Source organism: Elephas maximus, chromosome 5, assembly GCF_024166365.1.
Source record: "Elephas maximus indicus isolate mEleMax1 chromosome 5, mEleMax1 primary haplotype, whole genome shotgun sequence".
NCBI classification, from domain to species: domain Eukaryota; kingdom Metazoa; phylum Chordata; class Mammalia; order Proboscidea; family Elephantidae; genus Elephas; species Elephas maximus.
In genome coordinates this window covers 43,114,956-43,128,995 of record NC_064823.1, presented here as the reverse complement: position 1 = coordinate 43,128,995, position 14,040 = coordinate 43,114,956, and the positions used below count along the sequence as shown (strand labels likewise).

The 14,040-nt window shown below is 47.5% G+C and overlaps 1 protein-coding gene across 7 annotated transcripts in view; it reads right to left on the bottom strand.

Moving 5' to 3' along the window:
• LEF1 (lymphoid enhancer binding factor 1) overlaps positions 1-8,070 on the bottom strand; it is a 129,519-nt gene extending 121,449 nt beyond the window's left edge. For 3 of the 7 annotated variants that reach the window (XM_049885554.1, XM_049885555.1, XM_049885556.1), the window contains exons 1-3: positions 6,645-8,068; positions 4,116-4,182; positions 2,534-2,667 (exon numbers count right to left, since the gene is read on the bottom strand). In XM_049885554.1, coding sequence (XP_049741511.1) covers positions 2,534-2,667; positions 4,116-4,182; positions 6,645-6,857 — 414 coding nt within the window. In that variant the 5' untranslated portion in view covers positions 6,858-8,068. Of the gene's footprint in view, positions 1-2,533; positions 2,668-4,115; positions 4,183-5,393; positions 6,066-6,644 lie in introns of those variants that run through there. The other 4 variants (XM_049885557.1, XM_049885559.1, XM_049885560.1 and 1 more) reach the window with 2 other exon arrangements.
• Between the last annotated feature and the right edge of the window lie 5,970 nt (positions 8,071-14,040).

Genomic DNA, 14,040 nt, shown 5'->3' with positions numbered 1-14,040 from the left:
AAACACAGGAGTTAAAGAGCAGGAAGGCAGAAGTGTGGTTAGGGGTGAAGAAGAGAGGCTGCCTTCCGGTTACAGTGTTTTTGATCTCAGACACATTAAAAACAGCTGTTCAGTATTAAAACCCAAAGATTGGAACTCACTTGGGTTGGACACTAATAAAAAAAAAAAAAAACTGACATAGTTTTGTGGTTAAAACTGAAAAGCTTCTGGAATTGTGCAAACTACAGAATATCATAAGAAAACGTGCCTAAAATATTCTAAAATGGAACAGAATAAAGCAAAGCAGTAAAGTAACTGTTTCCTGACCACACCCCTTTCTTCAGCTCTACACCCACCAACATTTATCCTGGCCACAAATCTTTCTTACACAATGAATGACTGTTCCATTCACTGACCTCAAAATTTTCATACATACACTAACAATAAATACCTTCCATTCTATCAAAATTTCAAAATGATTAGTATTCTCTGGGGTGGAAGACAAGGCTGGAGAGACATAAAGCAGGACGCTAGCTTAAAGAGAAGTTTAATGTTTAATATTCCTAAAGATAATTCATAAATATTATACTCACATTTAAAAACATATTTATAAATAATATATATTTATACTATATATAATATACATACATACATACGTATGTGTATATACATAGTTTTGAAGGCAGACATGGCTGATCTCTCCAAGGAATAAATTTCACGAATACTTACTAAGCATTAACCGCACGCACAGCCAAAAGCGTAAGATTGTTTTAGTGGCTATTTTCTATTGCTACCAAGCCAGAGACTATAATTTGATTTGTCAGAAAGATTATTTGTTCTTCTAAAAACCCTTTAAACAGAAGCCATGCTATTTACAAAGTCCAAAGCTGAACAGAATTTGCTTACTTCCAACTAAATTCATGATCCTAACAATGAAATAAGTATCTTCAGTTACTCCTTATCTAAAACACATTCTCTTTCCCCCAAAACACAAAACAAAAAGCGAAACAGAGCAACAAGAAAACCTGCCAAGCTATACAAGAAACATCTTATGCATTTGTATATTTAGTTCAACAAATACAGAGGCACCCATAAATTTTAAAACCCAGAAGCATTTATTTGGGGTGGTCTCTAGATACTAAAATATATTTGGTTTTATCAATGCATTCACTTTTGATATAGGACAGTCATGTGTACCACACAGACATCTCTAACATTAAATATTTGAAAAGCCTTTTGAAATAAAATGTTAAATGCCCATCTCCTCTAAAATCATCATGAAGTTCTCCCAGCTCAACTTTAGTTGTAATATGAAAATTACAAAAATCTTATTTTCCACCTGAAAGGTCAAAGATCTGCTTGAAATTTGTAGAAAAATAATTAAAATAACTTCTAAATCACAGGGCCCACGCAAAGCAGTTATGATATTTCATATAGCTATCATTTCAACAGTTGAGAACTACGGATAATCAAGATAACCACAAGTACTCCTGTTTGTTGATACTGTTGATTATGGTCCGCTAGTTTAGAGCATCTTCTCCCTCCCAGATTCTATTCACTACGGTATCAACAACAACACTTTCCTCAGATATTGTGACTGATATTTCCGCTGGTGGCAACACTGAGCGAATAAGGCAAGAACAAGGCAAAAATCACTGGTTTCATTTCAGGATCCTGGATTTGAACCCAGGGGGGCCAGTTAAACTGAAACCCTAATGCCCAAGACCTAGCCACACGTGGTTTTGATCCCAGGTGGGTGGCAGAAGAAAAGTGAGGCTGCAGAGAGAGAAGGTAAATGTATCGATGGATCAGTAAAAATCCATCACCACCACTGCAGGGACAATTCTCAGGCCCTTGGGAGAACAACTCAAGCACCAGTACACTGCCCATACTACACAAGTTCCCCTTTAAATGTTTTCTTACAACATGTAAGAGATTATTTACACTTCCCAAGAAATGAAAATATCATCAAGTAGCATACCTGAAATTCTAATGACTTATATTTTTAGAACTTTGAAAGCTAACTGAATTACCAGATTTAAAAAAAAGGAATAATTTTCATTAGAGTTATCTTCAAGTGATACACTCTCAGCAACTTAAAGTAAAAACAGCTGATCATCCCCACAAGTGATGTTAAAACCCTACGTCAACTATTTCTCTAAAGCTGATTCTAGACAGCTTATGGGCAGTGAAACCTATCCCATACCTAGCTGACAGCAAGATTAAATCAACTTTTTCTTCTCATCAGTCTAAAATGTACAATACTCACAACACCATGGATTTGTTGATTTAACTTCATTTGATTTCACGATGACTCATAATCTGTTATTTATTAATCCTAACCAATAAGCCAACAGCTAAAATTCCAAGGGCAAGACATCAAATGTAGCACTATTTCAAGGCAACCATTCATCATAATGGTCCTAATTAAGCAATGATTGGTCATATACAATAATGAAAGAATTTCCAATGTGTTTGAAAAGATAAACATTCTGCCGAAATACAAATTCATTTGTACCTCTGAAATACTCTACAACATCAGGGTGTTACTCACTGTTCTCGGGATGGGCGGAGAAAGAGATCCATTTGACATGTATGGGTCGTTATTCATGTTTGGCATCATTATGTACCCGGAATAACCCGAGTAGGAGGGTCCCTTGTTGTAGAGGCCTCCATCTGGATGCTTTCCTGGGAGAGTCCAAAGAACAATCAATGATATGGTACCGTCCCTTTGTATATCACCGTAGTTTTTCATCTGAAAATCTGATAATTCTAAGAAAATCTGGCCATACGTAAAAGATTTACAAAATACCGTAACTGCATTACCATGTTCTATTGCAGATCGACACTATTTATTCTCTTAAATGGTTTAGCAGCAAACCAGATGTTTTAAAAACATGTGGTTCAATTTACTTCCACTATTGACTGGTGTTTTTACAAAAGTAAGTGTTATCCATCTAACTTAATTTCTTCTAATACTAACAAACTGGACTAAAAAATAAAGACACATGAAAGAACATACACAAATCTAAGGCTATAATATAAATACATTAGGCCGTCTACCTACACACACACACACACACACACACACACACAATTACATTTCACCTCACAGGCAAACTGAAAAATTCTACCTCGGCTTTTGGATTTCTGAAAGAGAACTATTTTACTAAGAGGGAGTTGTACCCTAGTATTTGGGCAACTACCCAAATTTATGAAGGATTAACTACAGGATTTTTATGTGCTTCACTTACATCATTCTGTCAAAGTAATTTGTGTGTGTTCAGTATATAGATTTCTTCTTTTTCATCTGTGTAACCATTTGTAGCTGAAAAGGAAGCCTGCTATTATAGTTCTCTTCCCTTCTTTGAAATACTGTATGTATGAACACTTCATTCTGGTCAGGCCAATTTTAAGTAATTAAAGGAGAACAGAAATGCAGACCAGTGGACAAGGAAATCCTACAGATTGCCTGGCTCTTTCAAAGTCAGAGGGAGTTCACCTTAAATCTCAAAAATAGGTAATTTTAAAAGTTTTGAGCAAGAATCAGAAATGGGGAGACAGTCTGGTTATCATGTTTGATATGCCTAATTCCTAACTATAGGAATAAAACTGTATTTTTCAAGTTAGGTTCTGCTTTCCTAAGCCTTGTGCAGTTTCTGCATTCACTGCTGCCTTCTCACACAATAACACGACTCAAGAAACACCAATTTTGCAAATGAAAAGCCATTCAAAACTCTTCTTGTTTTAAAATAAAACAGACTGTCATCCTTCATAATAATACACAGAAAAAAAATACTAAAGATCTAAGCTATTTCAAAATTAAGGTAAAATGAAGAAAAGAGAAAAATTCATTATAGACGTTTCCTTCCCCCAAAGAATCTGGAAACCAACTGAAATCCAAAAGCTGCTAACTCACTCAAAGACATTTTTTAAATGATACAAATATACATTAGAGATAAGCCGTAACTTTCCTGGGTTTTCTTCCCAATTTTGTGAAAACAGTCAACACAGTCTTATCACATCTGGTTTGGGTTTCTTGAACTCAAATAAAAGTAGCCAAGCATCTATAAACACAAACGGTTTATGTTAAATTATAAAGTTTGAAGAAGTAGAATCTATCATCAGTGTCTTACCTTCATCAGGGTGTTCTCTGGCCTTGTCATGGTAGGACTCCTGAGAGGTTTGAGCTTGTCTGGCCACCTAACAGCATGAATCCCCACCCCCAAAAGAAAGAAAAGCACCTTAGAGTTTTTGACAATAATAATATAACGGTGTGCCCACTGGTTACTCAGAGGAGGTGGTTTAGGGGCAACCCAATCCGCCTGTGTTATTAATCCAAGAAGGGCAGGCTAGGGTTGAATAGTAGGAAATCTTTTCCCTCTTTTATTCAGCTTGTATTTTGGAGTGACTATCATCTTTTTTTTTTTTTTTTATCATCTACTCAGAATTGTAATGTATAATAATAACAAAATACTAGCAATATAGTAAATTTGGGAATCATCCACATACTGTTCTGTTTCCTAAAACACATCAAGGCTACTTGGAGGCCTAACATGATAGGTGTTTGAGTTAATGGGGTGAGTGTCCTGATAGCCTCTTCAGCCTCTGTTTGCTTCGGTCAGAGCTGATTAAAAGCATGCTGAAACACTTTGCAACTCAAAGTGACATTTTAAACATAAGCAAGGCAACCACTCATACATGAGGTTCTAATGCCGCTGGCCTCATCAAAGTCCTGCAGGAGCTCCACTCCAGCTCCGTATCTACCATGGCTGGCTGCATGCATGCTTACAAGAGAAAAGTACAACTATTTTGCGGTTATAGGGAGGAAAATTAGACAGTCAGGTTACAGACATCTAAAAGGCAGCCCAGTTACCTATCAGTTCTGGTAACCACCATCCACCCAGACTCAACCACGTGCAAATCAGTGGTATTACCCCTTCACCATCTTCCTTTACCGTAGGGCTGCCCTATGCCCCCTCGCCACCGTGGCAAAGATTAGCAAAACCCTATTACCCTGGTACTCGCTTCAAACGCAGTCTTTCTTCCCAGACGAGAGAAGTGTACAAAAATTTGAAGCGGGTGGCAAAATTTATGTAGGGACTAAGGAAGGTCATGGAAAATGAGTAGAAAGAAAAAAGGGGGGCTTCTCTTTAAATATGAGAGTTTGGCAAAAAGCGTCTGAGTGTTTCGGACGTTAGGTGGTCCCTCTCACACATGTCCTTTCAGGGACCTCCTCTCCCCAATACATATATAGCCACAAACGTTTAAAGTGGAGTTGGGTGCACCTCCGTCACCCTGAACTCTCCTCAAACTGGCATATTGCGATAAAAGATTCATGGGATAAAGAACATTCTTGTGCCCTGTGCCCTCCTCAGAACCCGGGCCCCCAGCCTTCCAAAATGTGTACTCACCCCTGCCATTTGGATAGAGAGCTTAACTCTGAGGTGTTCTTAAACGTGTTGTTTAAAACCCCAAATTTCCCCGCCCCCAAAACCACAAGCTTTCTTTTTTGGGGCAGAAGGATGCCATTTAAGGAAAAAGGGTATACCCTCCAAGTTTCTTTGGAGGGAAAAAGCGTTGGTGAAATCATTTGGGTGTCAAGACTCTTCTACCGGATTTCCTCCAAAGGTTTCTCAGTTGTTGAATTAAGGGTGGCCAATTGAGTGTCAGGTATCAGGGTCCATCCGCCTCCACCCCCATCGAAAAGTCTCCGCGCCGCCCGAAATAGCCCTCCGACGCTGGCCTGCTCCCGGCTTTCTCTTGTCGGCACCCACGTGTCTCTATTTACTCTACTCGGGTTACCAGCGCTATCGCCCCCACCGGGCCAGGAGATCTGATAAAGCGCCTTCCACCCTCCCCTGAGAGGTGCCCCGGCTTCCGGCGCATCTCTTCCAAGACTCGCCTTTCTTCTGCAAAGATTTCAGGCCTGATCCGGGCCCAAACTAACCTCAAATATAAATGCTTTTTTTTTTTTTGAGTAACTGGAGTTGGAGAAATAGAGTGTGCGGGCGGTAAGACGACGTCCCCCTGGGGTGGCTCGGCTGGTCTTGCCCACAGATCCCACAGCGCATCTGGCCCTTGGGACTCTGGGGCGGCAAGGACCTGGCCCCGCACCGCCCCCGCGCGCCCCTCTGCGGGCCGCTCGGCGGCGGTTGGGACTGCCCGCCTGCCCCCGGCCCACTCCCGCCCCCCTTCCTCTCGCTCTGCCGGTCTCCACCTAAGCCTTTTGGTGGTTTAACGCACTTCTGCAGAGACATCTACCGAAAAAGATAGCGGGTGCACTTTGTTTTCCGTCCTATGGAAGAACTTTTCAGCAGTGCTGTTCAGACACTCTCGCTCTAATTCATCACACTCCCTCAACCGCACCAAAATGTCCGGAGGTGAAACGTTATAGGTTAAGGGCAGCTTTTCCTGCCCGCAAGACAACGGCTCACCCACCGAACCCCTAAACTGATCCACTTGGTGTAAGCTGCCCTGCACGCCCCCGACACGACAAAAGGGGAATGTAGACTAAGGGCCACCATCCCCCTAAAAGTTTAAACGCTGGCGCTACTGCAGCCCCGTCAGACGGGACTATCCCACGCCTTCTCCCCCTTCCTTCTTCTCCTCTTCCCCAGGACCCAGCCGCGCTTCTCGGGGTTTTGGGACAGCCGCCCGCTCACCTCGTGTCCGTTGCTGGCTGGGATGATTTCGGATTCATTGACCAAGGAAGACTTGATGTCGGCTAAGTCGCCTTCCTCTTCGGGGTGACTGATCTCGGCGAAGATCTTCTCCTTCTGGGGGTCGCCCTCGTCCTTAAAGGGGATCATCTCGTCCGTGGCGCAGAGTTCCGGGTCCCCCCCGCCGCCACCGCCTCCCCCGGAGAGCTGGGGCATCCCGACGGCTGTGTAATCTCCGCTCGGCTTGAGGAGCACCCGCGGCGACAGCAGCAAAGAGAGGCGGTCAACGAAAAGGAGGGAGGGAGGGAAAGGAGAGTTGGAAGGGTGCGTGAGAGAGGAGAGCGAGCGGAAGCGGAGCCGGCAAGTGCGGGGCCGCCAGCCGGCAGCCGGAGCAGCTGCGGCGGCGCTGGAGCTCCGGCGGCCGCCCGCGCCTTCCCGCTCTGCGGAGACCGACGCCGGCGCCCGCCCCCGAGGCCGAAGGGCACGGAGCTAAGAAGGCAGCCGCGGCCGGCGCCTCTGGGGGCGTCTGAGCCGCGCGCGCGCTAGGCTATGCTGCCCGGGCCTGGGCGGCCACCCCACACCCCCCGCGTCGCCGGGGTCTGCGCGCGGAGCACGCTGGTTCTGCCCAGGGATAGACTCGCGAAAATGCAAAGGAGGGTCCGTCAGCGCGTCGTGGCGCAAACCTCTCCACCGTATCTTCCAGAGATGCCGATGTGGGAGTGTGTTTTCCGAGAAAAGGGGAGTTGGACAAAAAGACTCGGTTCACCCTAGCGGAGAAGGCGCAAGGAGAATCAGAAGTTAACGCAATGTCCACTTCCTGGAGGGGTTAAAAAAAAAAAAAAAAAAAGAGCAACCAGGGTTGGAGGTGTCCGTTTTAGAGCTTATTTCCTTCCCTTTCGACTCAGTTTTCCTTCTCGAGGCGCATTTAATCTGCTGGAGGAGGAGGAGAAGAAGGCGGGGGCGGAGTAGGAGTGGAAGAGAAAGAGAAGAACTTTGCCAAGAATAAAGTTTGTGCCGCCGAGCGCTGGGACAAGACAGTGGAGGGAGCGGCGGGGTCTCGGGAGTCACAGCAGGGGTCTCGGTCCCAAATGCTTCTGCCCAGAGTTCGAGTCGACGCACACACAGCCAGACCCCTCTTTGTTCCCGGCTCGAGTTTCTCAGCCTGGCTCGTAGACTCTCTCTCTCGCCGCTCTCCACGCCTCCGCGAGGCCCGCTCTGTCAAAGCAAATAGCTGCGCTCCTCGGGTTCCCTCGGCCGAGGGGTAAAGGAGGTCCCGAGATTGGTCGCGTGCGGGGCTCCGGGAACGTCCGGACTCCCCGACTCCAGAGCGCGCAGTCCGAGTTCCTCCTCCGCGCCCTGCCCCGCAGGTGAGCGGCTGCGCCTCCCCACCGCTTCTCCTCCTCCCGCGCCACGCCGGCGCTGAAAAGCTACACACTTGCGTCGCTTCTCCTCCCCCTCCCCTCCCCCCCGCCTCCAGCTCTTCTTGGCTGCCGGCTCGGAAGGGGGGGGGGGAGGTGCGAGAAGGAGGTGGTGATTGAAGGCTTTTTTTTCCCCCCTTTTCTTTTCCCAGAGCCTGTAGGACTAGTCCTAGTTTTGGGGGGTGTGTGTATGTGTGTGTGTGTGTGTGTGTATGTGTGTGTGTCTGGACGGATGGTCAGGCAACTTGAAGAAAGGAAGGAACGGGCGCTGCTTGTAACCCACGGAGACACTCGCTTTGTCTGCGTGCAACTGACAAACTCTGCGCGACTGGCTTAACTTCATCATCTAAGCATCTCATCCCTTGTCCTTCTCCCCCCACCCCCCCATTCCTCTTCCTCTGGCAGTTTCTCCCCCACCTCCTTTCCGCCTCCCTCACTCCCTCCCTCTCACTGGCCGGGGGAGGAAGATGAAAGAGAAGCCGCCGCCGCTGTGATCGACACCACGTTGATAGATGCTCTGACAGGGGAGATGAGGGGGGAAGCGGGGACAGAGAGAAGGAAAGGGGGAAATATAACAGACCTTCCTCAACTAATAAGGGAGAACGGAAGCAAGAAGCAAGGAAAAAGAGTTGTGGTTTATCACACATACGCTATTTGGAGACAAGGGAGGAGACGTCAGCGAAAATAAAATCTTCAGGCTTACCGAGAAAAATAAGACGAGGAAGAAGCAAAGAAGACTGGATCTTAATTATCGCTTTTAAAACAATATCTCTTTCATTATGTCTTCGCCACGGGATATACGGAGTTACGCTAGATCGCTCGTGGGGTTTTCGAAGATATACACCGCAGTGTGTGTGAACCTCATAGAGAATGAAAAGACAAGCCAAACGGGAAGGGAAAGAGAAGGCAAAAGGACCCAGGAGAGCGAATCCAAGAGAAGAAGGAGGGAGGACTGGGCAGTCCCTGGCACCTTGTACTGCGTGCTCAAAGGGACGCTTGAAGATTCAAATCCGAATCCAACCTCAAAAATTCTTCAGCCTCCACCGTCTCTTTGACGCATTTTGTACAAGTACAGGACTTTTAAGGAGATGCTTTGTGAAAGTTACAGTATAAGGGAAGCTGAAGTTTGAAAACACATTACATTTTGTCCCTTGGCTCTCAAACCCTCAGTTAAAAATCCAGGCAAAATTATTATAGCCAATACAGTAGCCATCTGTAAAACCTCGGAACAGTAAACAGGGGGCAGGAAGAAATGTCTCCATCTCTCTTGAATTGAAAATGAGGGACACACTACGAAATCAGACTTTAGCTTTATTACATAGGAATGACCCTGCAAAGACCCTTCTTTTCTTAATGGGACATTGTAGGCTGGACACTATATACAATACTTTAAATGAGCACTTAAAACTTCATCTACTGGTAACTACTCGTGGGGGTGGGATTTTACTATGGAAGCAATATTTAAAACTGTACCTTTTAAAGACTTCACTCGGTCCCATAGAACATGTAAATTCTACCTGGGGGATTAGAGTAAAATTAAGGGGCTGGTGATGGGAGCCAGGAAGAATAAAACACTAAATCTCCTTTAAATAGCTAGTAATACTATGCCTTAAAGGAGAAAAACAAAAAGAATATTCAGCTAACAGCGTGTCTGTAAGGCAATACTAAAAAGGGTGGAAAGAAACCCAATTTTTGTTCTTTTGGGTGGTGGCAGTATGCAGCTTCTCTTAAAGTTATGCATCACTGTGAGTACAGTGCTCCCCAGAGATGTGAACACGTAGCTATGTCAGACATGTATGCCCTCTGCTCTAAAAGAAATATGGGAAAACAAAGTCAAAAGTCCTCCCACAATTGCGCCAATTCACCTATAGGAAGAGGACTGGAAAATACAATTTCAGCAGAGCAGGCAGAGTAGACCTTCCTTAGCATCAAACTGTCCAGGATTGGGTGGAGGGAGCGAGGAGGTGTGAGCATCACACAGAATGGCCAGAAGGTATTTTCTAGAAGCCCAGGAAAGATTTCTAGAAGCCCAGCGTCGCTGGGTTTTGGGACATCCCCCCCACTCCCGTTTAAGTGTTGCAATTAATTCGAATCCCATTTTCTCCTTAATGTTAATTGTCTGGACTCTCAAAGTCTTTTGGAGCTCAGCTCCAGGTGTCTTGGAGATTAGGAGCTAAAGAGGATGGGAATTTTTGGAACAATAACTAATGGGAATTGTTTACCAGAGGGGCCAAGAGTTGGTGGCCAGTTTGTTATTTTGCTGTAACCTCCTCCTTTGGAAACATTGTTTCTAACGAAATAACCCAACGCCCTGCTTATTGGTGTGACCGTTTGTCCTCCCCGCGGCGTGCGTTGGTGTTGCCTGATGGTTTTTAGCGTTGTTGCAAATCTTCTTATGGGAGGCACTTAGTCTTTAATAGATACCAGGGACCCAAAAATTTTAAAGATTTGTCTGGGAGCGAGTTGGCATTGCCACGTAAAGTGTTTCTTTTAGGGCAAAAAGCGGGGCGTTGCGGGGGGGGGGGGGCACGGTAACCTTAGGAAGACGTTCCCTCTCTCTCCAGGTGTGGTGTAGTCCCTGTCAAGGGCATTTCTGTCGCCGGGTAGCCTCTTCTAATTCAAGTGGGGGCTGCTGTTAGCATATTCAGCCGCCTCCTCCGGTGCCGCGAGTGGGATCCTAGGGCCGGGATGTGGTGGGTGCGGCGCGGGATAAACACCCACTCCCTCCCCTCGGATGTAGAGGCAGGTTGTTCGTGTGAACTCGAGCAAACGACTGGAGGTTGGCTGTTGCAGGTTCACTCCTCCAGGATGTGGGTTTCAGGGGGCGTTTTGATGTGATTTAATTCCGACCGTGAAACAATTGCTAGGGGCTGGCTGGATTGCTGTTGGTTTTTCCCCTCCTGGTGGCTTTGGTTGGTTTGTGTGGGTTTAGTTTGGGAGCGAACAGCGACTTGTTTTATATCAACACTTCCTTCTGCACTGGGCGCCGTAGCAGGCGCTGCGCGTGGGGCCAGGGGATGGGGCTCCCACCCGGCTCCGGGACAGAGGGGGAGGGGGCGAAGACAAGCCTCGCTGCCCACAGAGTAACCGGGGCCCAGCCCCCACTGGGAGGCAGAGGAACAAGGGTAATGACCCACACCCACACCAAAAGACCCCCCCCTCCCCCGGCGCTTTTGCTGCCAAGTCAGTGGATTCTGCTACAAGACACTCAAGTGAGTCCTTAATTACAGGGAGGAAAGAAAAGCGCGGTGTCTTCAGAGTCCTCTCCACCCCCTCGGTCCTAACCCTCCGCCCCTGCTCCGGGTCGTCCCTTTTGTGTGGGCTGGAATCTCTCCCAGACCCAGCTTTGGTGGGATCCCAAAGGATGGAGGTGGTGGGATCCTACGGAAGAGGATGCTCCGAAAGAGAGAAGCGAGGGAGCAGGACTAGAAGAACGAATAACGTGATTCCAGAGGCCGAACTCGGGCACCCTCTGTTCCCTAACCCCAGATTCACCAGGAGACAAGCTGTGGGCATCTTCAGATTAACGGACTTCGCGAGAAGAGAGAAAAGGGGGGGGGGGGGGCGAGGGAAACGGCAGTTTGTGTCCCAGGGGCTCTTCCGCCCCTTGCCTACTCCAAAGACAAACAAACTCAAACCCTCACCCGCCGGGGAAACAGAACTCGTGGGACCGTGAAATGTCGTTCCCAAATCCGGCCGCCTGCGACCGCCAGGCTTCCGCAAGGCCGGCGCCCGTTGGCGTCCGCAGCTCGGTGCAGCCTCGCGCGGGTGGAGCGAGCGGGGCCCGCCTGCGAAGTGTTTGCAACCGCCCGTCCCTTGCGCCCTCCGTGGGCTTCCTTCGCGCTCCTGCGGGTGCGGGGAGAGCTCGGCGCGGGAGGGCCCCGAGGCGCGACCGTCGAAGGGCCGGGTCCTCCCACGGCCGCGAGGGAGAACCACATCTCACTCCACTCTGTGGGCTCTGCCGGCCGATCCTTTGCCAACACGGAGGCCAGAGCCCACGGCCCGAGTCTGCCAGGTGGAAGAAGATTCAAGCCCGGGTGGCCGTGGGCAGGAACAACGGAAGGCGAGGCTGGGGGAGAGCGCAGAGGAATCGGTCAGAAAGAGCCCAGTAATGCGCCCTCGAGAGTCGGTTCCGCGACGGGAACATCCACTAGCCCCCAGCAGGAACCGGAGCTCCTAGGATGGTGCTTGCGGTAGTTACAAACAGTGCATGGGGACCGGCGTTACGTCTCTAAGGGGATTTCCTGGAATGGAACTGGAATGGAGGAGGGAGCTGCAATATATTTGCGGGCCACGAGACGCCTGGCCTAGTGGACCCTACGTGAAATTATCATTTTCCTCCTTTCTGCAAACTTTCTTAGGCGCTTGAACTTGGCGTGGGGACCGACCTCTGGAAGTTGGCAGCTAACACAGAGGAGGCGGCACTCCCCTACTTCCCCTCCCTCCACACCCGGTCCTCGGTGGTCTCCCAAGTAGCCCTCCCCACGGGCCGGGGGCGCGCACTGGATCTGCGGCGCGGACAGGCCGCCCGCGCGCAAGCTGCGCCTTATATCGGCAGAGGGCGGCTCCTGAGCAGGGCCGGGCGCGGCGGCGCAGCCTTTGAAGTCGGGGCGGCTGCCGCTTTCATCCTTTCTTTTTTCCCTCGCAGGCCCCTTTGTGTGACTAAATTTGGCAAGGATATGGAGCCGAGCCAGTCTTTCCACGTGTGCTCCCAGCTCCCAGCTGAGAAGGCCAAGGGTTCTCTTCCGGGTAAGGAGACAGGGAGAAAGATCAAAGAGTTTGGGGAGCTGGATCTGAAATGTGAATTGAAAATAAAAATCAAGCCTGGACACATTCCAGTTTGTAAAGCAAAACCAACCCTCAGCAGAAGCCTTCTCGCTATGGCTCTTTCTCTCTCCCTCTGCTCTCTTGCTTTCCCTGCAACCATCCTTGAGCACATGAAATGAGAAGAACATAGGGAAGCACTTAGTTTCTCCAGATTTTGTTTTGCAGTAATTTTATTAGGGAAAAGATCTTGTTCATAATTACCGTTATGTGAAGCCGAATTTCTTCAGCCATAAATATTGTCTTATTTCAACGTGCTTCCCACTTTCTTCTGCAGCCACGTTTGGGGAGTGAAGACTGACACAACACGTGTGCATATGTCCATTGTGCTGTGGTGCTTTTTGTTTTTCAGGCTCCTGACGGTGGACCGCATGATTTTTTTCCACAGATATCCTGAAAAACCAATGTTGGTATCATTTTTTTTTTTTTTAATCAAAGCACTCACTATCACAGCTGGTCTCTGATTTTGAAACCTTCTTGTTATAGACTGTAGAGATCTTTTCCTACACCAATTAGCCACAAAAATTTGTATCTTTGTGGTTAAAAAACTGTAAAATCCTTTCTTGAGTACACCCCTTGACTGGTATTCTGTTGTTTTGGAGGTAGCCAAAAAGAGAGACAGTTTTGAAGCAGTGTAATGCAAAAAGTCAGAAATGTTGAGTGTGAGGTGGGATCTGCCATCCCCTTTCAAGCCATGTGTGACCTCAGGCAAGTTATTTAGCCTCTTCCAGACTCAGTTTACTCCAAAAAATGGGTGTAATAATAGCCCACTGGACAAGACTGTTGTAAGAATTCAGTGAGATAATGCATGTGAAAGTATGTACAAATTTAAGGTATTATTAGTCCATGAAATGAAGATGATCATTATAAAAAACAAAACAAACAAGCAAAAACCCAACCAGTTCCCTTGGAGTCAGAATCGACTCCTGGTGACCCCGTGTGTGTCAGAGTAGAGCTGGGCTCTCTAAGGTTCCCAGTGACTGATTTTTCACCATGCCTGTCTTCAGTGGCGCCTCCAGCCTCTTGACTCCGCTTGCACCACCCAGGAACTTACCTGTAAATTGCAAAACAGTAACGGATATACTTCTAAAGTACTAGAAAATCTTACCACAGGAGCAAATGGGGATGGTTTCACACGGAAACGTCCACTGCTGTGG